Source organism: Takifugu flavidus, chromosome 4 (assembly GCF_003711565.1).
Source record: "Takifugu flavidus isolate HTHZ2018 chromosome 4, ASM371156v2, whole genome shotgun sequence".
Taxonomy (NCBI): domain Eukaryota; kingdom Metazoa; phylum Chordata; class Actinopteri; order Tetraodontiformes; family Tetraodontidae; genus Takifugu; species Takifugu flavidus.
The window spans coordinates 6,636,028-6,658,767 of NC_079523.1; the positions used below are offsets into that span (position 1 = coordinate 6,636,028).

Sequence of the window (22,740 nt, forward strand, 5' to 3'; positions counted from 1 at the left end):
CATAAATTTGAGGATGCAACCATTTTTAGAGGGAAAAGTGACAAATATGACATTTCCACCCACGTTGTGTTTACTGCTTCTTTATTCTGGGGGTGCTGGAGTCCATCCCAGCAGTTTGGTTAGGCAAAAATACACCCTGGTCCAGTCCACCACAGGAGACACACACGGTTTACTAACTCGCTCATACCTAAAGACAGTTAGAGTCCGGTCACAGTTGAAATTTGCCCTGTAGTTTTTTCCTCAGCTCACTGACAAGAACCGCTTTTACAAAACAGCATTAATCCTTCATCTGAGAGTATAAAATATGATAGGATTTGACTTTTGGATTTGGAGTTCATGTCATACGCAAACACATTTCTGATTAACAGGGCAGGGCTCCATTACGCTTTTTGCAGATTGATTTCAGTGGTAATAGACCTGACGACATCTCAGTCTGACTGTCCAAAAAAACCATCACGATGGAGTGAAAGCCATACAGCCGAGGAAGTTTACTCTGCATGAGTGCCATCCCTCAGTGCTGCTGCAGGCTCTTGCTGAAGTCTGCATATCCTGCTCGCCGCCTTGTTAACCCAGAATACCCTAATGACTTCCCCTCTCTTGCTGCCATGCCACACTGTGAAGTCATCCATGTTTCCATGTGAGGAGGGGAGGAGAGAGGAGGGAAGGAAAGGATGTATGTCCTGATGGCTTACTCTTTAGGAATAGCAATGAATATCCATCCAATGCAATTAGATTTATTAGATATATCTTACCCTGACACACTCAACTGATGATTGTATTATATTATTTAAAAAAAGTGTTGCAGTGTTTCCTTTCAGGGAAAGGCAAAAAAAGAAAACATTCCATGATGATCAAAGCATTTTTGGCTGTTTAATTAATGCTTATTAACAATGTTACTGAAGAAACATCAGAAAAATGTGACATAATTCACAGCATAAAAATAGCTAATGATAAGAATGCATAGTTATTAGTACAATCATTTATTACTATAAGCAGAAAGGATGTAACTTTTTGCTGTTGTTACTAACTGTGCTGGTTCATCGTGAACATATGACATACATATGTTATATATGTATACCAAATATGGAGCCCTCTCGGTCCAGCAACTTGTTGTCGCCACCTTGTGGCTAACTCTCTTAATCACCCCATATTACATTATTCACGCATGAATGACATCTGTGCATGTACCTGGGTACTTGGCACAATCCCACAATGGCATTATAAACCCACAAAAATACAAATATATACTTATACAATTAAATAATTTGTATCAAGACGCGTTTAAGCTGGCTGTTTAGATGTTCAAAAGCACATTACTAAAAAAATACTGGGGATTATGTATTTTTACACGTGGAATAGATGCAATATACTGTATATATATATATATATATTAAAAAAAATCTCTTCCTCACCCCTCCTGGGCGGTGCCTCCTTCCTTCAGACTCAGGTCCTTTACCAGAGGCCTGGGAGTCTGAGGGTTCTGCACAGGATCTTAGTTGTTCCTAGGACTGCGCTGTTCTGGACAGCGATCTCTGATGTGGTTCCTGGTATCTGTTGGAGCCATCTACTCAGGTTGGGTGTTACTGCCCCTAGTGTCCCGATCACCACTGGGACCACTGTTGCCTTCTTGCCCCACATTCTCTCCATCTCCTCCTTCAGCCCTTGGTACTTCTCCAGCTTCTCGTGTTCCTTCTTCCTTATGTTGCTATCACTCGGGATTGCTGCATCTATCACCACCACTGTCTTCCGGTGTTTATCCACCACCACTATGTCAGGCTGGTTGTCAGGGCCTGTTCTTGTGCAGCCATGATTAGTGCCTCTGTGCTGTCTTTCAGCCCGGCCTTTGTCAGCCACTGGCATATTTTTTTGATATCAGCCACTTCCTCAATGTCAGCCACTTCCTCATATATATATATATATATATATAATATATATATATATATGTGTGTGTGTGTGTGTGTGTGTGTGTGTGTGTGTGTGTGTGTGTGTGTGTTCCAATAAATATAGCACCAAACAGCAAAAACTATTAACTAATATTCTGTTTTAGAGTAAAATAGTTTGATACTGTACATATTTTCTTTTAACACATTATTTTACTACTTCCAGAGTGATAGGTGTTTGTTTTATTATGCTAAAGTAATATTTCAAAATAAAATCTACATAAACGCTGCTATACTTCTTCTGCCCTCTTCTCTTGGACAGTCGGTCGGGAATTAAGCGCCGTTCTACCGCCCCCTTGCGGTCCGGCATAAGTATTTCAAGCGCTTCAGAATTCCGTGTTATTATTGGTCAAAAATGTCCCCGTCCTTCTGTTGACCAATGGCACCAGTCCGATTGTCCTTTGCATGCATGCCCCGCCCTGCTGTCCTGTCCCGCACAGACTCGCGTGCACGCACCCACGCACCCTGAGATGCCGTCCGCGGCGTTTGGAATGAGGCGACGCAATCTAAAAGAAAACCGGAACATTTTTGTGCCCTCGTTGTGTTGAAGATGGGACGGATCGTGGGTAAAAGGTGGGACATTTTTCTCAACCATATTGATTTATAAACACAGTTTGACCCACTTGCAGTAACCTGACGGTTACCTCCCTATTAGTACGGTTACAGCCCCCCAATTTCATTGTCTACCTCCACAGACACTCGGTCGCCACGGTGGGATGAACTATGGTTGCAGAGGAGCGCGGAGACAGAAATCCGAGTCATTCTAATCCATCTGGACATCGCGGGGGGAGATAAGGACCGTGATGGCTTCGATGAAAGCGGCGTTATGTGTGTTGCTGTGCTGGGGTGAGTGCAGCCGGGCTGCGTACCTGTTTGTTCTGCACACAGCGACTTAAACCGCCATCTGTCATGCAGGGATGTATTTGCATGATTGTTTCTAACTGCTGCACGTCGGCGGGTTAATGCAGTCTCTGCAGCGTGCACTTGCGCGTTATACGTCTGCAGCCATTTTAATGGTCACCCTGCAGCGCGGGATGATGTTTTTCTGTTGTATTGAAGCGTTGAGGCAAATCCAGGGTTTTTCTTGAGCTGTTGTGCTTCAACTCCCAACTCGAGACAAGTTGTGTTGACTGACACCTAAGTAACAAGTTAATTTTTTTAGTTGCAACCTATCATGAATTTTCTTGTCTCCAACTGGAGGTTCCACCTTCTTTTATTTCTGCAAATTCTTATTTTTGCCTTAAGTGACAGTATTTCTGTTCTGTATTATCACCTAAAATCATACTTTATGTCTCCAAACATGATAGCACTCCACAAATCGGTGAAGGTTTACTCATGCTGAATTTGTAATGTTACAGAAACATTTGTGACTACTCAGACTGGACACCAATGGCATCCAGGAAGTCAAAATCAAATGATCTCCTCAGTGGTTTGAGGGCTCTGCACCAGTTTTTTGCCCCAGTTTGACCACACTTTGCACTGTTTCAACAGAGTTCCACATAACTAAATTATCAGCATGTGAAACAGTTATTAATCACTCTTTTTCCCGTGGTTGTATTGAACAGCAAATGGACGGGAAGCCCATGAAATGTTTTAATCTGCCTTTTCCCAATATTCCTAATTATTGTGAATAATGCCCAGTAACAGCATTAGTTGTGACTCAGTCAGCTGTTTTGGACCAGGAAAATTGGGTCTCCCTCCTTGTTTGCCAGTGTTTAATCCAGACAGAATGGAGTATTGTCACAGGCTGTAGTGTCCCCCTGTCCTATCAGTCTGGGCACGGTGTTAATTAGGACTTGATCCGCTTAAGCTTCATGCTAGTCTCCCATGTCATTATCTATGTGCGTGGTGTTACGAGGCTGTAGTTCAGCCTGTGAGAAAGCTCCCGTTGTTTTAGGCACACACACACACACACACCTACGGGAGTGCCAGCAGACGCCTATCTAGTATTTCTAGTTGAGCAAGTACCGGTAGCCATTAACTTTACGTGGCATTAAACAGACGTGTTGCTCGATGCCTAATTCAGATTTGTTTTTAGCTGTCTTCCCATCACAGGGATTGCATTGTTTAGAGTTTATGTCAATACATATGGAAGCGACTCACTCTGATTATTAATGGTCTTTAAAGTGTATTAAAATTGTTATTACAGCTCCTTTTTCCTTGTAATTATACGGCTGTTGTTGCCTCATGTCAGAGCTTGTTTTCTTTGTCCTAATGATGCAGCAGGTTATCTTCCACCTCTTGTTATCAGCATGTGATTGACTCACTGTCGCAGCTTAAAAAAAGGTTTCGGTATTTAGATCATCGTTTCGGTTCTTTGGGAGTTTCTAGGATAAATGGGAAAGGCTGCCAGACAATAAGCATGAAACAGCGATGCTTGACCCCAGACCGCCCGAGGCCGCCACGCAGAGTATTTCTGCACTGCTGAATATCCTCGGATTCCTGTTAAACAGCCACTGAGTTTCTGTTTGAATTCTTTTAGTTTGGACACATCATCTCCTGCCCCTGTCACACAGTGTTCACTGCCCAAACGGCAGGAATAAAAGTCGACAGCGGCGTCCTTTATTAAACTTTCAGAACTTTAGGCCAGTTTCAGGGAGAAGTTAACCACCTGCTGTGCTTGTCTGAGCTTCCCTTTTAAAAGAAATGGGTTATATTGAGCATTGAAATGCCTCTCAGTCATTTATTGAACAATTTGAGCTGATTATATTTTGCACCACAACAAGTATCTGCGTGTTCTATTGTTGCTTTTAAACCTGAACGTGTTTTCTAACTCTAATCAAATTTCCCTGAGTGCACCTCCATTAGCTGTATTTGAACCTTCCCTGCTATTTGCCTTTATTCTCCTGAGCTATTTAATGTATTGATTCCTTGTTAGCCAGTCATCAGCTCAGAATATTGACCGTTGCATCAAACTTCCTGTGATTAAAGTGACCCACAGGAACTTGTCAGTGCAACCTCGACTCGCTATCCCTCACTCTGTCGCTCTTTTTTGTTTGTTTTTGCAGCGCTCCAGATCGCCGAGTGTCGGGACGTAGCGGTTCCAGTCGGACCCTTGTACCGCGTTGCAGGCTTCCCCCTCGCCCTGCCCTGTTCCGTCTCGGGGTACGAAGGCCCCCGCACGCAGGACTTCGAGTGGTTTCTGTACAGAGACGATTCCTTGGGGAGGCAGATGGGCGTGGTGTCCACCAGAGACAAGGGCTTCCCTTACGCTCCGTTTCAGCCCCGGGTGAAAAGCGGCGAGGTGCGGGTGGAGAGGGACTCGGGCGATAAGATCCGGCTGGTCATCCAGAGGCTCCGGTCTGAAGATCAGGGGAAGTACGAGTGTTACACACCCAGCACAGACAGCACCTACCAGGGAAACTACAGCGCCATCGTGACTGTCAAAGGTACATATGTGATTTAAATATTTGTGAAGTAACCATGGTTACAGGTGAACACCCGTGCTGAGAGAAGTTCATAGTTGGGGGTGCCCGCACTCCTACTAGGTTTCTTACGATTTTGTGGTGAACTGTGCATGTTTTTAAACCACAGTCGTGACGGCCCCCCCCCTCCCCTCTCCCTATTCTGATCCTCTAATCATGAGCGAGTAGCTGCAGACGGGCCGTAGCTCATCATGCTCCGCTTAGCCGAGCTGAGATCCGACAGATTTCTCTGGTCGTCTCAGCCCAGAGTGAGAGACCGATCTGGGGTCTGATCCTCGCAGACAGAGAAGAGCCTTTTTCTTTAGCCTTACTGGCATTAGAGCAAGTTACAAGCACTTAGATCTATGACAGCTACAAACACATTTTCCCACAATGTAATGGAGCTTTTGTACTAGTCATGGTGCTAATTGGGGCACATTTTAGTCAGATTTGAGGTTTCCTTCTCATCGCTCGCTGTGTCACATGACCTTGTGTCGCAACCAAGAACCTACACACTAAGGTTAAACCCAAAGAAGCGGGGATTTAGCCGTTCAGCGAAGGTTTTGGGTTCGATTCCAGCCTCTCTGTCTTGTCAGCTGTCCCCGTGGTGGCTCTGGATTACTAGATTGGGTTGATTGTGGCCCGACCTGCATGTGCCCGGTCCAGGCTGTGTTCTGATGACTGCGTAGCAGAAAGTCCAGCCTTGATACGTTTGCTGAACGGAGCGGCTTGTCTCTGAGAGGGACCCTGAACTGTTATGGCGAGTTGGAAAGTTTCACATTCATTTGGAGGAATGTGATCCCAAAGGACTCGTTTGGCTGAGACTTTAGATTGACTTTTTTAAGAATATTGTGGAAATTAGCAAAACTCGTTACCAAATGGGTGCCATTTCTAACATTTGAACATAAAAAAAATCAATTTTAGTTACCAAGTGAGCACAAGGAGCAATAGAAGAGCCTTCACTGGCCGGAGAATGATGATCTGTATGGATGGACAGCTTTAGGCTGTTGCTTATGTTGTATCGAACAAAGAGTGAGACATTACACCAAATTGTCTCTACTCTGGTGAGCAACAACAAACAGGATGGTGCTTCTGATCTGGAGGAGGAATCGGTCGGGGGCCAGGTCGTGTCCCCTTTGATACTTCATCTTAAACCCAGGACCTTCCTGTTCTGGTCCACTGCAGCCTGAGCCATCTTTGGTATTAAAAAAAGGCTATTTGAGAAAATAACAACACCATCTACCTATCATTAAATCAATACTTTAAATAACTTCCATGTTTGGAATATAGAATATCGGAAAAGGCTTCATTCCAGAACACAATAGTTAAAAGCCTTTTCTACTCGATGCAGCCTGCTTTTTCATCACTCCATGAAGCTCCATGAATATTTATTGATTTATAAGTCACTTCCACCAAATGTGCTCGTGCAGAGATCAACCCAAGGGCAGAAAAAATGTATAATATGAAATCCTGGCGAGAGATTTGTGATTCGACTGTAATGTGAGCGATTTATTCTCAGCATGCGCTCATTTCCAGCTGAGCCAACTCCGAGAAGAGAGAAATTAAACTTTTTCTTTCGCTTTGCCAACAAACACAAAGATTTTAAGTTTTATTCTTGCTGAATCGGGGAGCAAACTGAACTGCGCTGCCAAGTTACTGGGGGGGCTGGTTGTGACATCAGCGAGGGAGAACGCTATTGTGAAGCAACACACACCTTATAAAGTCAAGCTAAAAACTACAATCCACTGTGGTTTATTCTTAAACTAAAGCTACATGTGTAAGATGTGTGGTTTGTGTTGTCTGTAATATAATTGTCTGTCCACCCTCAGTGATACCAGACACACTCCAGATCAGCTATTCCCGTTCCCTCACGAGCCAGCCGGTGCCCGAGGGAACCGAATTAACGCTGAGCTGCTCAGCCGGCATCCAGTCAGAGCAGCTCACTCATGTGTCCATCATGTTTGGGAAGCGTGGCGGCGGCGAGAGTACGGCGAGCGGAGCAGCAGAAGAGGTCAGCACGGTCAGGGAGATCATCTCCATCGACAAGATGCTCAGTGTTGTTCCGGGACGCTCGTACCGGAAGCGGTATGACGGCGGCGAGATCACGCTGGAGAAGAGGAACGGAGAGGCCGGACTGGGCATGTATGTGATGCGGATGAAAGTGTTGCAGCCGGATGACGCGGGCTCGTATTTCTGTGAGGCCTCGCAGTGGATCAGGGACCCGGACCGATCGTGGCAGAAGATTGCCCAGAGGACTATGGAAATTGGCAATCTGACTGTCCGGCAGCTGGGTGAGAAATGGCACGGCATTAAGTTTGGCTTCTGTTTGCAGCTCAAATCAGTTTCCTACCTTTGTCAGCCAGGCCTTGGCCAGGATTATTGGAACCAAAAACAAGCCGTCTCATCTAAAAAAAAACAACCTTTGTACATATCTATTTTCCCACGTAAACGAAGGATAATGTCTCGTGGTGTCCAGCGGACATCTTCTGACAGTCTGAGGAGCATGAGGAGCTGGTGGCGTCTGACAGTAGCTCAGCAGACAGCTGCCTGCTGCTCTTCTTCTAGGCTCCTGTCACATTTTAAAGAGCTTTTGCTAAGCTCTTGTTTACATATTTAAAGTTAAAGTCATCGTTTGTCCCACTTTGGCCTCTTGTAGCTTACAAAGACATTCTTTGTGTCAGACTGATGTCGGTATAGTTCTCAGGATAAAGTTTCAAATGGCGCTTCTCTGTAGGGCAACAGCCATAAATCTAAAATGAAACCACAGAAAAATCACCTTTTTACAGAAACTCTGTTTTCCAGATTGTGTTGCTTTTACCCAACACTCTTAAACAAGTACAGTTTATTCCTGTGAGATGGGACCTTTGCTAGGTGACTAATACAGTAGTCAGAGCCGTCCCCTTTCTCCCGAGGTGAATAATGGGCCTCTTGTTGGGCAGAGCTGTCTGTCTTGCAACAATGGAAACATTTTTGTTTGACCAAACACAGTTGGAAACATTTATCTGCCCTCAAGCTTCTACCCTCATCTTCTGACTGTGCCGACACGCCCCCGCTGATGTAAGTGCGTCCCATCAGCGGAATATGACCGTGCAAATGTGATTGTGAGCAGCATTAATCCATTTTATCTCTCCATTAAGGGTGTAATCAACCATCCAGCTTTCTCACAGAATTACGGCTCACAATATGTCACTTCCTGTCAAGTCCCCAATCTGGCTGGTTCGGAGATTGTCTTTTTAGTTGTAACCCCCTGCTTCTCTTTTCACAGCGGAGTCCCTCAGCGTAAAGTCCTCACCCAGCGGCGAGGTGACCCTGCAGGTCGGGTCGCCTCTCATCCTTACCTGTGAGGTGCAGGGCCTGCCGTCTGAAGTCAGCTCGGGCCTGCTGGTTCAGTGGATGAGGAGGGGATCTGTGAGCAGCGATGGAGTGGAGGTGCATGAGTGCAGACATTCGTTTTATTCTTGTTTTAAATGATTCATTACATATTGATGTCAGAGATCAGATATTTAAAATCATATTTTTCCATATTGCGGCCATTCAAGCAACCAATGCTAATCTGTGTATCCACACCTTTTTTTAAGAACCTGCACCACACATATCACACAAGTGCAAACCATTCACTGAAAATTTGTGTTTTTAATGAAGGTGGAGGTGGCCCAGCTGAGCCCAGACGGCGTCGTAACCTGGGGGGACGACCTCAGTCGGTCCATGGGGGGCTCCATGGAGAAATTGAGCGAGGGGACATACTCTCTGAAGTTGTTCTCGGCGCAGCCCTTAGACTCAGGGGTGTATCGTTGTGTGGTGAGCGTGTACGCTGGCAGAAGAAACCCTGGCAGTTCCACTCCGGCAACACTCACCCAGAGGTCTGAGGGAGTCATCGTCAACCTCAAGAGCAAAGGTGAAGGCAGGCAGTGGAGGAGCTGAAGTCAAATTTACTAGCACTCAAACTCTTTACAACACGTCCTTAAAATAAAATGAATAACAGATGAATAATTTATTAATCATTGTGTACTCCATTGACAACATCTGACTACTCTGGCATCAGATTTCTTTAATGGATTGATTATTCTCAGCACTCTGAATATAAGTTGAGACCAACCTGTTCAAACTTTGGCTGTTTAGTTGATGAATAAGTTGACATAAAGTGGCATATTGAGAAAATAATCGGTGTGGTTAATGAGCGGTGGGTTTTCTCTGGGTTGGTGTTCAAAGATCATATTGGTATGAATATATCAAACAATTTCTAAATGAGGCCTGGAAAGGCTGGTTGAGCTGAAAAATGATGTCTGAACTTTTTAATCGTGTATAAAACGTTACGTACACATCTTACAGCTTCCACGGTCCCTCGTGTTCTGTTTAGCTTCTATGATCTAATGTCCTACTGTGCCATTTCCTCCCACAGACGTGCTCGTTTCAGCGAGGGCGCAGCTCCCACGGGGCCCCCTTTTAAAAAGAGGCAGCACCGTCACCTTGATCTGCAACGCCACCGTGACGACCACAGGCCCCGCCCAGGTGCAGGTCCAGTGGCTGCGGTGGCCAATGCCAGTCACGAAAACGAGAGGCGGCCCGGCCCCCAGCGTCTCCCCCGAGTCCTCCGAGGAAGCGGAACCGACAGTGATAGCCACGCTCATGTACGACGGTGTCGCAAAGACCTACGCCAACAGCAGCGGCGAGGTGAGCGTCGACCGCCTGACCACCGTCGGCTACAGGCTGAGGGTGCATACCGCCACCATGGAGGATCAGGGCCTGTACGCTTGTCATGCTGAGGCGTGGGGACAGGACCCACACGGAGGCTGGTACAACACTGGGGCCAGAGCGGAGTCAAATAAAGTGACGGTTTACCTGTACGCCAGAGGTACGTGTTGTCATGACACCACATTTAACCTTTTAGTCTTATATGATATGAAAACTAGCAAAGTTTCTCCTGTATTCATCCTGCAAATGTATTAAATCCTTTCAGACGATAAACTCATTTTATAACATATTAAATGAAGTTTGCTTTGGGTCGATATGTGTCTTTTGTAGGTCAGTCTCTCTCTGTTGGCGTTTAAATATTCAACACATACCACAAAATACTTGACTGTGAATAATGTGGTTATGCTTAAGCCACTTTTCCACTGAGCAGTACGCTTCAGTTTTGTTTGGCACAGAACTGCCTGGAAAGATAAATCCTGATGTTGGTACTGGAAACCAGCAGACGTTTCTGACCCCGGAGTAGGCTGACTGGCGCTAGCCGCCTGAGACGTGTTAGCAGCTTATCACGACGCAGATACAGAGTAAAATTTATAAGCATTAATTCAGGATAAAAAATGTCGCGTCTTTAAGCAATAATCCAATAAAAGTATTCTGCTTTTATAATGTTTGGTGTAAAGGCCTGCCGCAGGATAAGCATGTTTACATAGTCATATTGTTGCCTCATTCATAAAGATAAAATGCTGTTGACAAAGTTGGCCGTTGCTTGGAAACAGCACTGGCTGTTGCACAGCTCCATCGTCGTTAGCAACTGTTATTTGGATATGAAACAGCAGGCCTGGAGGCAAAACACTGCGGCTTTTTGAGACTTTAGGAAGTTGTTCCTGGATATTGCTAAGCTGCAATATAAGCTGATAAAAGCACAATTCACCACACGTTCTGCCTCTAAAACCTTCAACATGCCTCTCTGGGTTCCCTCTCCAGTTGCTGACCTGCTCCTCATCCCCCTGGTTGTCGGGGTGTCCTCTGCCTTGTTTGTGGGCATCGTCATCATCGCGGCTGTTACCTGTTGCTTCATGAAGCGTCTGGCGAGGCAACGCACTCGGAAGTAGACACCCGGCGCCGCAGAAGGTTTGTAAAGAGGCACAAAAAGCAGCGCAGAAGACCGGACGGCGACAGCCAAGGATTACTAGTCAGGATCATTCTGTGGTTAGACTCTTTAACATTCAATGCCAAATTTTAATTTTTTTTTTGTACGCTGTTGTTGTTTTGTTTTTTTTTAAATCTAAACTTTCTCTAAGAGCATCGTGCTAATCATGGCAGCATCACACACCGGCAAAATGTGATAACCTGGATTGAAACAGCCACCCAGTCAGCCATATCTGTTTAGCTTCCTGTTTACATTGTTAGGTTAACCAATCCTTTTAATCGTCCCTTTAGGCCTGACATGGGTTGATCCTCTCACAGTCGAAGGTCCCAGGAACCTTTTGAGTGTGTATTTTAACAAAGCTGGATGTAAAGACAGTATTTCCACGTCTGCTATTCTCCTGCCGCTGCCGGGTGGTACAGCTGTCCTTCCTCAGAACGCATGTTTTTCGTTATTCTTCTTTGCTGTCGTTGCATGGTTGAGCCTCCACCACCGAGCACGTGCAGCATCTGCCCTCCTCCCTGGAACTGTTTACATTCAGCTAAGACAGAATGAGATGTTCCTGATTGCACTGAAGCGTAAATATGTAAATGCTGTCTGGAGTTCAGCTGTTTTATTTTTACCTACTTTGTGTAACAATGCTGTAACAGTGTTTTATGATTCCACAACGATTCCATTTCAAACCTGGACTAAAATGAAACCAAGAGCCCTCTGGTACACGTCAAAGACTTTTTTAGACCAGTTGAACAGTCTTGTTGTTCCTGAATTGACTATTTTTTATTTGTGTGTAATTGATGTCTCCTTTTATCAAGTGAGAAGGGTGAAAAATGCACTATGACAGAGCATCAGTCATTGGAATGAGTAAGAGGGAAACAGCCGTTGCACAGGCGCTCTTTCCTGAGGTGGAACATCCTCTTGGTGATGCGGTCACATGACCCAGAGGTTTAGCATCACAGTTTACCACATGCCCCTGCTGCCAGGGCTTATTGCCCCCACCGGTACTCTGCAGAAATCTGTTGGGCAGATTTGCTGCATCTGCGCGCTTAGAGTTCTATCTCCATGCGAGAGGAATACGCAGAGGTTTCTTGTCCCAGGAGCTTTTCCTTATCGAGTAATCGTTGAGAGTCGGTTGCTGGGATGTTCCCCCGTCTTTCTGGACCCTCTGTCAGCCTTTTACTGTCCATCCTTGCTGGTTTCCAGTGCACCAGTCCCTTTAATCCACATGTCCTAGCTAACCTGCGCCCACTAAACCCCGATTATCGGGGTCATCCGCGGACTTTACGGAATAAAATCACAGCTCTGCTTCCATCCTGAGCCACTTTTTTCCAGATCAACCACTCAAAGCTGATTTGATGTAATGATGTACCCACAATCTCTCACGCAGACACGCAGCACACCAATGCACGTGCGCGCGGCCACACTGCCATTTGGGATGGAGGACAGTATCTGTGCGTTCATCTCTAATCCCTGTCTTTGCCCCCCCCCCCCCCCCAACCCATTATTTCAACCTTAGCTGTAACCCGCTGTTAGAAAAAAAAAAAACAGGGAATGTAATTTACAAAAGCTGCTGTCTAATTTGTGCTTGTGTTAAACCCATTTATGAGGATTTTATTTTGTTTGGAACATTTACTCCTGCTTTAAGACCACTGTTCCTGAATGCATCGCTGTTGACATACACAAAGGTGGGTTATTGTTCAGTTTGGTTCCTATGGTGCTTTGGCAGAACTGCCAGTTGACAAACCAATAAACCACTCTGTCTTGAGTCTGTTTTTGAATTATTATTCCAAACTATCTTCAGCCAAGATAAATATCAAATATTTTCTAAATTGGTTCATCCCAGGAGCCTCGGGAGAAAGAGGAGCTGCTGCGGCAGACCTTATTTTTTCTAACGTTTTTATAATTCTGTGGTTTGTTTTCCCTGTCAGTGTCAGCCCAGCAAAGCTTTGAGTTTCCCCTCAAGACTACCTTCGACCTTTAGAAATTAAGTTTTCGAGACAGCTTTTTTGATCACACTGCAGCGTTTGATATCAAATAGACACTTAATATGGTTCCTGATTTGCCATTTTTAAAGAGGTTCTTAAGGATTGGCTGACACCTGTCAGAAACATTTAAATCTGGACAAAACATAAGACCGCTCTGTTATGAGAGTAGGATGATGTAGCTTATCTGCATGTTCAATCACCAGTTATCTCTTTCTCTCCATTGTTCTAAATCAAATCTGCACTAAATATATATTTTATTTTTTAGCAGATTTTTTGCTCCTGGATGACTGAAACTATCCTGATGCAGTCCATAAACCCAAGCCCTATACCATATGCATTGTTATTCTACAGTAACTTTAAATCCAAAGGTTGAATGCAGGAAGTCAAGAATGCAAGATAACCTGCATTTCATCCTATTTTCACTATTTAAAAATAGCAGTTTCAGCCTATTTACCCACAATCCTCTGTGCAGATAGATTTGTAAGGGTGAAATTTCGGAGTATAAGGGTCAACTATTGTGCTGAGTATTGTCTGTATAATGTATGCAACAGTACATGCATGATAAGCCGAGGCATGGCCTGTACTGGACAAGACAGTTGGAAAGACAAGAGCAGCCATGACACATGAATCTGCCTTGACTGAGGCAAACCTTATAAAATATAGCTCTGGGGTCTAATCAGAGCCTTTAATAACACAGACCGAAATGTAGTGCAAGTCCAAGGTGATGGGTGGCATAATCAGGTCACTGGCTTTGATTTTGGACCCTTGTAGTACTTTTTAATATGGGAGAGGAGAGATAAAGCCCAACTCAGTAAATTTGCTGGATATGGCTCTCATTTTTCTCCATTTCCTGTGCTGTGCCTCAGAACCTCTGTGGTATTAGAGTATCAGAACAGAAAGCTTTACATCACTAATGCAAACAATTACCCTGGCTGTTAGTCTCCTCCCGGTATGAATTCCCAGGGACGTGGCGCAGATAAGACGTTGAGTGTGTTGAACCTGACTGACATCCCACCCAGTTGCAAATAAACCCTCAAATATATAAAACTTGTACAAGCTCCCCCTCACCCACACACACACAACACAACACAAATTGCATCAATTTAAGACAGCTTTATTATAAATACAGCAAAGTTAAAAATGCAATATACAGAGCATCCAGCAAACTACAGACATTTGAAAGAATTTAAGTCTTTTTAACGAGTCATAGATATATATATATATACAGTACACGCTGAGCATCAAATCTAATGGGGAAAACAGCTTCCTTGGCAAATTCCCAGCAAATTCCCATCAACAAATCCAGTGGCTGAATGAAGGGTTGCATCAATGTGGAGTTCTGTTGTTACTTAAGAAAAGTGTGAGTTAATTACAGTAACTTTACCATTTTCAAATTTAAGTTGTTTTCTACAGAGTTCTGGTGAGTTGGTTCAATTGCAGGACCAAGAGCGGGGCGTCACCAACTCCAGGAAACTGTTCTGCTGGGATGAAAGAGGAGTGGGTATTAGTGTAAATCACTTTGCATCACATCACATCACACGTCACACTCGTCATCCTCGTAGCGCCTGTGATCTACTCATTCATTTTCATCCGTTCATTATCATGTAATAATCACAATTCATGGATGGCGCTCCTGTTTTTAGACAACATCTATCTGAGTTAGTGCATGTGAGAGTGTGTTTGAGCTGGAAGATACGCAGAGATTCAGTAGATGATAGTGGAATAAGTGTGTTAAGTATGTGCACGCATCTGTCGTGCAAAGCCCTCACATCTGGGATTTCAGATGCTGGCCGGGTTTCTGGGTTAACTCATTTCGCCATCGCGGGGGTGCGTGAGTGTGTTCCCGCATCTATAACAAGTTTTGTCACAAGTGATGACAGATGCTTGTGAGCGAGCGGAAAAGGACGCGGAAAACAAATCCAGGATGATAAAACAGTGAAAGTCGAATGACGTCAGAGTCCTCTGGCGCCGATTGCGTAATACTCCGATGGCGCACAGATGAGTTTTTCCTGTTTTTCCTAGGCTTGGCAGTGCTGTTGGGATTATTTTCAGTGATTCTACTGTCATCAAAGCCTTGGCGCGGGTTGAGTACATACCCCTGTGCGAGGGCAGCGGGTCTGGGCGTACCACTCCTGACAGTAGAGACACACCTGGACGCCCTGGCCGACGAACAGACACGCCCACATGATGACGTTGAACACGGGGCTCTGGCGCTTGTCGTTCAGAGTGAAGTTGAACACCACTGGTGATGGAAAAAACCATGGAGGAACATGCAGTTTATATCGGAGCGTGTAAAACTCCTTTTAGAAGCTCAAATGTCAACAGGTTTCTGATGTTAAGTGTCATTTTCCTGAGGTTAATATCAGGAAACCTGCTGTGTAATCTACTAGTAATTCCTATACTTAAAGCTAAATTACAAATATCTTCAGCTTATTTCTGTCACACTTTTCTCCCAAAAATAAAAAAACTACGTGAATGTACTGGAGAAAAGCCCTACTTATATGCTGATGCACTGTTAAAGTGAAATCTGGAAGCGCTGACTGGATCATTTCGACTGTTGGCTCACCTCCGAACACAGCAAACAGGCAGAACATGACTGGGTAGAAGAAGCCGAAGCCCATGGACAGGGCGTACTCGTGGACGATAGCGGACACGATGAAGACGGAGAGCATGGCAGCTGTTCTGAATTTCCTCTTGGACAGCTGGAGGGATTAAACAAAGACCAGGAGAGGGTCGGCTTCACAGATCAGGACACTACTATTGACACAGTTACCATAACAACACACTTGTCATGTGAGTCCAACTGTGTAACTGTTGCAAATCTGTGTTGCAAATACACCGTTGAGTAAAATAAATGATTTATTAAAGCCTTCTGCATCAAATATGCACCCATGGATTTATCAGAACCTTTGGGAGCTCCTGGGTGTCTACTTGTGTAACAGCCAACCCATAATTATCCAGTTAGCTCCATCAGCAGGCATTTATAGAAATAACATCCGAGTTAAGCGACTACAACTGTAGCGTCAGTGATCCTGAAGCGAGCAGGAGCCGCTTGGCGGATGTGCCTGTTATTTCTGCAGGTTCCAGTTGGCCACCAATCTGCTCACCCACAGAAAGTCTCGGTATCCGTAGTAAAAGAGCCAGTCGTGAACCACCACATTCCAAGTGCGGTAGTAGTTGGTGAACGATGTTGAGTTCCACCAGTCCTGCAAAAATCCACCGGGGAGGAAAAGAAGAAGAAATAAGTGAGGGGCCAAAATGGGAAAGGAAGCAGAAAAACAAAACTGGGTCCCAAGACTTTGTTTTTCAAGTTAAAAAGAAGCAGATAATATTTAACAAGTATCTAGAGCTGATTAAATAAAGTTACTGAAGAGGTTAAAAAGTCGGCCTCAGGGTTACTTTTTCCCAATATTGCAACAAAACAAAACAAGTCAGACTCTTTCAACATATGAACAAATATGGTCCTGATGACAGTTTAGTTTTTAGGGAAGAGGCCGACCTTTCTGACAACATGCTTCAGCCACTCTTAAACCTCACTGTGCTAAACCTGAAGGCAAATTAGCTTAGCATAAGGACAAGAAGACAAACTTCTCCTGTGGGTGTGATGTGAAATCTTTAAAGTTGCTTTACAATCATCCAGCACAACAATCCAGTGACTCCTTGATTGCAAAATTAACTGTTTGCATGAAAACTAAATTATTTATCAGCTATGCCACTGAATAAGTGTCGCGTTAACAGAGATTGGAGCAGCTGTACTGGTAACAGCAAATGTCCATCACAGGGGATCAATAAGTGGTCGCCACTGATGCACGATAGTGTGTCCACAGCCAATCCACGCACCTTATAAAACATCCTGTCGGCGAACTGCAGCAGCTCGGCGAAGAGGTTGAGCCAGCAATGCAGGAAGGCAAAGAAGCACAACAGGAGGAGCATGATTCCTGCAACACACACGTCAACAGAGGGCTGCTGAGGGAGCGTCACACACTTGAAAACACCGGAGACCCATTTTCTATTCACTGAGACTGACGACTCATGCAAATGAGGCAGTTTTATAGAAGCAGATACAAGGTTATGGAAGGTCTGCCTGGGAATACCTGGTAATATTGAATTAAACACAGCCAAAACCATCGATCTTTTAGTGAACGGCTGGTTTGTCTCGGGCCGGAAGACGGGCACGCACAGGCGGACCAGGACGAAGTAGCCATAAAACAAACATCCAAAGATCTAAAATTGAGCACCAGTAAAAGAGAGTCAGAAAAAAACACAAAAACATCTGGCTCATATGTTCTCAGCCGGTGACCTGCATTGACCTTCTCTTATGTAATCTTGACAGATAAAACTATGATCTTACCATGCCCACTGTCACAAAAACATAGTTCCACCTTATGTGGGAATTCCTGAAACAAAGGGACAGAACAGGTTATTGTTTCATGCACGTAGGCCATCGACCGCGGCGCCATCATAAACCTGCACTTGTCATCAACAGCGTTGCACTGCCAGGAAGCCATGACAGTGACAGATCGGCTGCTGAGCGCCCGTCGCTATGGATCCCAACCGTTATTTGTGTTTTACCAGATCTTAATTTTTATCTCTGCTGAGGTGCCTCTAATTGCATCTCAGGTTTGGAACGAAAGGCCCAATTTTTTCTCACATCCTGCCATGAAATCGACTCCGGTTTGGGTCAACAGGTTATTGGGATTAACTAATAAACACAATAAATCGTGCACATGGGAGGGGGGGGGGGTCCAAGATATCCTACCGGGGATATGATTCCCTGTAGATCAACGTTGGGCAGAAGAGGAAGTACAGATAGCTGGACAGTGTTGGGAATCTGGGATTTTCTCCTTAAAACAAACAAACACACACACACACACAGGTGAGCGATCCAGTTCTGAGCCCAGATTATCTGCCATCAGAAGTGTCCAGTACCTTCCTTTGGTGGATTGTTCATCACAAGAGGAGCCGTCTCTCTTATGAATGAGTAGCTCTTCATCACAAATCGGATCTGAGGGAATATCACATGCTCGATATGAATAATTAATAACTGCGAGTCAGTCAGTAATAACACTTGACACCGTTGCGAAAGTGCTGTTGACACAGTCTGTGTTTCTGCGTTTGCGCCTGTCAACACCGTGATGTTTCATTCATTTGTTTGCCTATTTCTTTTAATCAAACAAACATGAGCGTAGGGTCTAAAGGCTTCCTCGGAGAACAGGTTTCGTCAGCTGAGCGTAAACTACAGCTGATTTCAAATCAAAATAATTCCCCGTGGACCTTGTTTCATGGTCTCGATGGACCATTATATTTCAATAGAATACATATTCTTCCTTATACTTCCTCAGTTGTAAATGTTTCCATGTCCATGTTTGCTTTTGTTTTTAATCGTTGCTATGACAACACACGCAGTGAGGAACAAACTTGAAAAGAACTGGAACAGACAGACATAATCACACTGACCTGTTCTAGTATCACAATGAATCTGGAGGCCGGTGGCAGCTGGTACTGTACAACCACGTGCACGGGGAACTGTCCCAGGACACAGATCTGCACTGCTGACAGAAGCAGACCTGTGCTGAGAGACAGCCCCAGCTTAGAGGGGAAGGTGTGGTACAGAGACCCCCAGAGCCGCATGGCATAGTAGGGAACCAGGAGGGTGTAGGCAAACATGATGATCCAAGCCCAGGTGACGGTGCCCAGGTTGCCAAAGGCGTAGAACAGGAGGTCGAACTCCAGGACCAACCTGAGAATGATACACGAGCGAGCAGAAGCTAATTATGAATAAGAACATTATTAATTGTGGTCTTTTTGAACTTAATTAGCAGTAATAGGCATTCCAAGTATAATCCTCAAATACACACAGCCTTGCACTTCTATCTTTGTGAGGACTTCAACAAGAATAATGCATTGCCCAGCCCGTTACACGAACCAGAACTACCAAAACCCTAACCCTAACCTAAATCCAACTCTAGCCCCAACCTTAAAAATCAAGTCTTAAGCATCAACCTGTCCTTTCAAGTAGTGAAGACCAGCCAAAATGTCCTCACTTCCCCAAAAAGTCCCACTTTTTCAAGTAGAAAAAGGATTTGGTACAGTATGTAGCACACACACACACACACACACACACACACACACACACACACACACACACACACTGACCTGCCCTGGTCAATGTAGTCCACAGTCAACGTGCTCAGAAAGAAGATGAGCAGCACAGCTATGAACATGTGGTAGATGGTCCTGATGTGGCTGATCTCAAACAGTTCGCTAATAAAGGAGAACATAGAGTAAATAATTAGGTTGCATCATTTCAGTGCATTAATGGTTTTTATAATCTATAATCCACAAATACACGCAACAGCAAGTCATCTCAGTCATAAATATTACATATAACTGGATGTTGAGTGCCACTGCCTTTAAAATGATAGAGGCAGAGGTAGGATCTTTCAATTTTATGAAACGTACAGAAAAATATTATAACTATAGTATAATTAACTATTGTGCTTGCAATTTATTATTAGATATTGATTTTTTTTAACCTAATTTATTCAAATTAATTTGCACATATATTGGGCTTGAAAATGCAGTTGCAGGAATGAATTTCATATTTTTCGTCCCACTTACTCCAAAACTGACGGCCTGGCCATAAAAACTTTGCCGTCGTCCATTCTCTGGGATCTAGAGTGGCATCATAATGGACACAAACATTTTAATGGCGTTAATAGGAGGAAAATGCATGGCAGCAAACAACAACAATGACAGTAACTGTGGCCTCCTCCTGACCTGGATGATGGGTGTGTTGTTGTTCCATTAGCTGCTGGCTGCTTTTGGTAAAAAGGTGGAACGTTTTCAATCAGAGCTTTGTCTAACAGGTCGCTGAGCTGATCCTGAACCTGTTCCAAAACCTTCACCTTCAACTCCTGCAGGAGGAAACAACGTAAGGGTAATTTTAATCCTCATCACCTACACGTGTTCCTAAATGAATCATGTTGAGCAGGGAGAGTGTGAGAAGGGTTAAAGGGTCACCTGTGCGTGTTTCTGCCACAGCTTTAGGTCCTCCTCCTGCACAGAATTATCATTCACCCCTGCAAAAAGAGGAGAACAATTCAAGCGGCTACAAACTGAAATGGAACGTTCATGCTGTGATGAAGCAGCAGCTTTAAAAACAGCAGCTGAGACGTAAACGAGCTTACCAGAGATCTGGTTTGAATGAGCTTTAACGTTCCGGCGGGTCACTACGCTGGGAGACCCCACAGACCTCATGGTTCCTGCTGGATCAAGACCCAGAACTTTATCTTTATAGTTGTATTAAATACAGCTTCAAACAAAGACACTTAAGGAGGAAATAACAGGAATGTTTAAAATCATGGAGACAAAATAAAATGACTAATAAAACTCCGGTGATGAAGGTTTTTTTTTACATTTCAACTGTAATAGAACCACACAAACCCTGCTCTGAATGCAGAAACATGTGGGGCGGAGATTCTGAATTGTGGGTTCCTGCAGCGCCTTCCCATACTGAGTATTATCAGCAGTCACTCTAGTTCAAGTTAAATAACGTAAATACGCGATAAGGCCAATCGAAATGACCCCGCAGAAGTTCACACACAAACACACACATACACACAAAGACAACTCTTTCATTTCTAGAGTGACCTCGTTCTATTGTCTGTGCTGTGTGTGTGTTGATCATCTCAGATGTCAATTTGATGAGATCAACTAATATTTTAGGGACTATTTTAATAAAGCTCAACTATGTTTGAGATGAAAACAGAAAGTAAAGCATCTATAAATAGCTTACAGGTGAGGGGACCAAACAACATTTCTGTTGTCTTTGGGGAGCTTTTCGTCACCTCCAATTCTATTGATTTGAAGTTTTAATTGAATCAATAGGAGTCACTCACAGCAGGAGTATTGACGCGACACATGCAACTTTAATTAACACACCTAATGAAGTTTCTGTTCCATTCTGGGAAACCTTTTCTGCCTGAATGAAAAAGGAATGAAAGTTTTCCATCCTCTGTAACTGAATCTCCCTGATTTCATTTCGCACATCTGCACCTCGCGTCAGATTGAAGTGAACGAGCCATGAATGAGATTGTACTCACTTAGTCTTCAGCCTTGAGCTCCGTCAGCAGTCCGCAGGCGTGACACTGCCAGGTTGTGTTGAGGTGAGCAGCCTGAGAGCTCTTTAATGTGTGGTTAGATAGGTGTGTGTCACGGTTCTTCTGATCTCTGTCCTCTCCTTTCGTCATCTGCCGATTTGCACTTTGCTCTCTTGGGCTCCTGGCAGGACTCTTCCCAACCCCCCTCCACCGTTGGGACACATGAGATCACCTTTAATGAGGCACTTTTATGTCCTGGCACTAAATGTTCCAAAAGAAGTATTTTGTCTTCAAAATTTTCTCGAACCAGTGGGACGCGGGACCAGTAGGTGGGATATTTGTGGCATTTAGAGCTGTTGGACTCAGCTAAAATCAGCACAATCAGGAAGATTCCAGGTTGGATTTTCTATTTTTTCATGTTCTGTCCATGTCAGGATTAATTTCCCATTGTTCACTGATGCCATGGTATTGGATAACGCTGCATCAAACCACTGTTACCTTAAAAAAACCCTCTAATTATGCATTCATTAATAAAAACTCTAAATCTAAAGTGAAATAAAGACAAATGAGACATATTTATGCTGTAGTTTTACACATATTAAATTAAAATGTATGTGAAATACAGACATTGGAAGTGGGGCAACGACCTGCCTGGTCCTCATTTGGCCCACTGTAACTAATTGATCTGTTTTGACTCAATATCACTGGTGGTGGATGTTTTCTGTTGCTCTTTTCACTCCAATTTTTTCAAAGCCTCTAATTATCTAAGAGTACTTTTTCAAATCATTAAATAACTTTAGAATCATTAGGTAATTATCCAAGAGGAGCTCAACGGAGCCGCCACCCCTTGTCAAGTGTAGTTGGCTCGGGGGCCTGGTCAGTTTGCATCCCGGAGTCCTGGGGAATGTCCTCCCTGCTGAGGCTGCTTACCCTGTGGTCCAGGGCAGACTGTCCATGCAGGGCCTCTCAGGGTAAATGGTTGGGGATAGAGTGGTTGTTTAAAAACAAAGCCTGGATCAATGAACCCTCAGTGAACTTGATGAAGGGGTCAATCGACTGGTGATCAGTGGATCACTCAGGCCTTCTACCTCAGGATAGGACAGGGTTCAACCCTGGATTTGAGGTTAGAACTTGAGGTTTCCTAGTGAAGGTTAAGGTCATGGTCAGGGGCTGCACAATGTCTTATGTCAATAAATTCTTCACAAAGATAGAAGTTCAATCAAGAGTGAGTGTGTGTGTGTGGTAGGTTGGGCGGGTTGGTAGTCGGTGTTTAACTGGGCAGATGCCTTACTTCTTTCTTTTTTTTACGTTTCAGGAGATTGTCACTCAGCCATTTATACAAAAACATTAATATAAGATTAATGTTGATGCACATCTATATTGCTCAGGTTTCCCTATTCAGTAAGAGAGGAAACAATGAAAAATAAAGATACTGACAAGACATTATGTGGGAATGAAAGACACTATTTCTGTCTG

General features: G+C 44.2%; 2 protein-coding genes across 4 annotated transcripts; one reads left to right on the top strand and one right to left on the bottom strand.

The window, feature by feature from the left end:
• The first annotated feature begins 2,352 nt into the window (after positions 1-2,352).
• On the top strand, positions 2,353-12,942 carry igsf8 (immunoglobulin superfamily, member 8). The gene is made up of 8 exons (XM_057029443.1): positions 2,353-2,513; positions 2,636-2,786; positions 4,949-5,329; positions 7,174-7,635; positions 8,610-8,773; positions 8,987-9,239; positions 9,744-10,196; positions 11,018-12,942. Exons 2-8 carry the CDS (start codon positions 2,744-2,746, stop codon positions 11,143-11,145), a joined length of 1,884 nt encoding a protein of 627 aa, XP_056885423.1. The 5' UTR covers positions 2,353-2,513; positions 2,636-2,743; the 3' UTR covers positions 11,146-12,942.
• Positions 12,943-14,255: 1,313 nt separating this feature from the next.
• Positions 14,256-22,674, bottom strand: soat2 (sterol O-acyltransferase 2). 3 transcript variants are annotated; one of them, XM_057029445.1, is made up of 16 exons: positions 21,268-22,674; positions 20,353-20,427; positions 20,186-20,244; positions 19,943-20,079; positions 19,784-19,837; positions 19,319-19,426; positions 18,620-18,902; positions 18,092-18,167; positions 17,922-18,006; positions 17,514-17,559; positions 17,257-17,386; positions 17,003-17,100; positions 16,270-16,368; positions 15,729-15,864; positions 15,259-15,404; positions 14,256-14,643 (listed from the first exon to the last, which is right to left on the bottom strand). In XM_057029445.1, the coding sequence occupies exons 2-16, from the start codon at positions 20,420-20,422 to the stop codon at positions 14,593-14,595; spliced, it is 1,578 nt and encodes a 525-aa protein (XP_056885425.1). In that variant the 5' UTR covers positions 20,423-20,427; positions 21,268-22,674; the 3' UTR covers positions 14,256-14,592. The 3 variants fall into 3 exon arrangements, with proteins under 3 accessions (XP_056885425.1, XP_056885424.1, XP_056885426.1); XM_057029444.1 differs by having other exon boundaries at positions 20,353-20,430; XM_057029446.1 differs by having other exon boundaries at positions 14,256-14,640; positions 20,353-20,430; positions 21,268-22,178.
• Between the last annotated feature and the right edge of the window lie 66 nt (positions 22,675-22,740).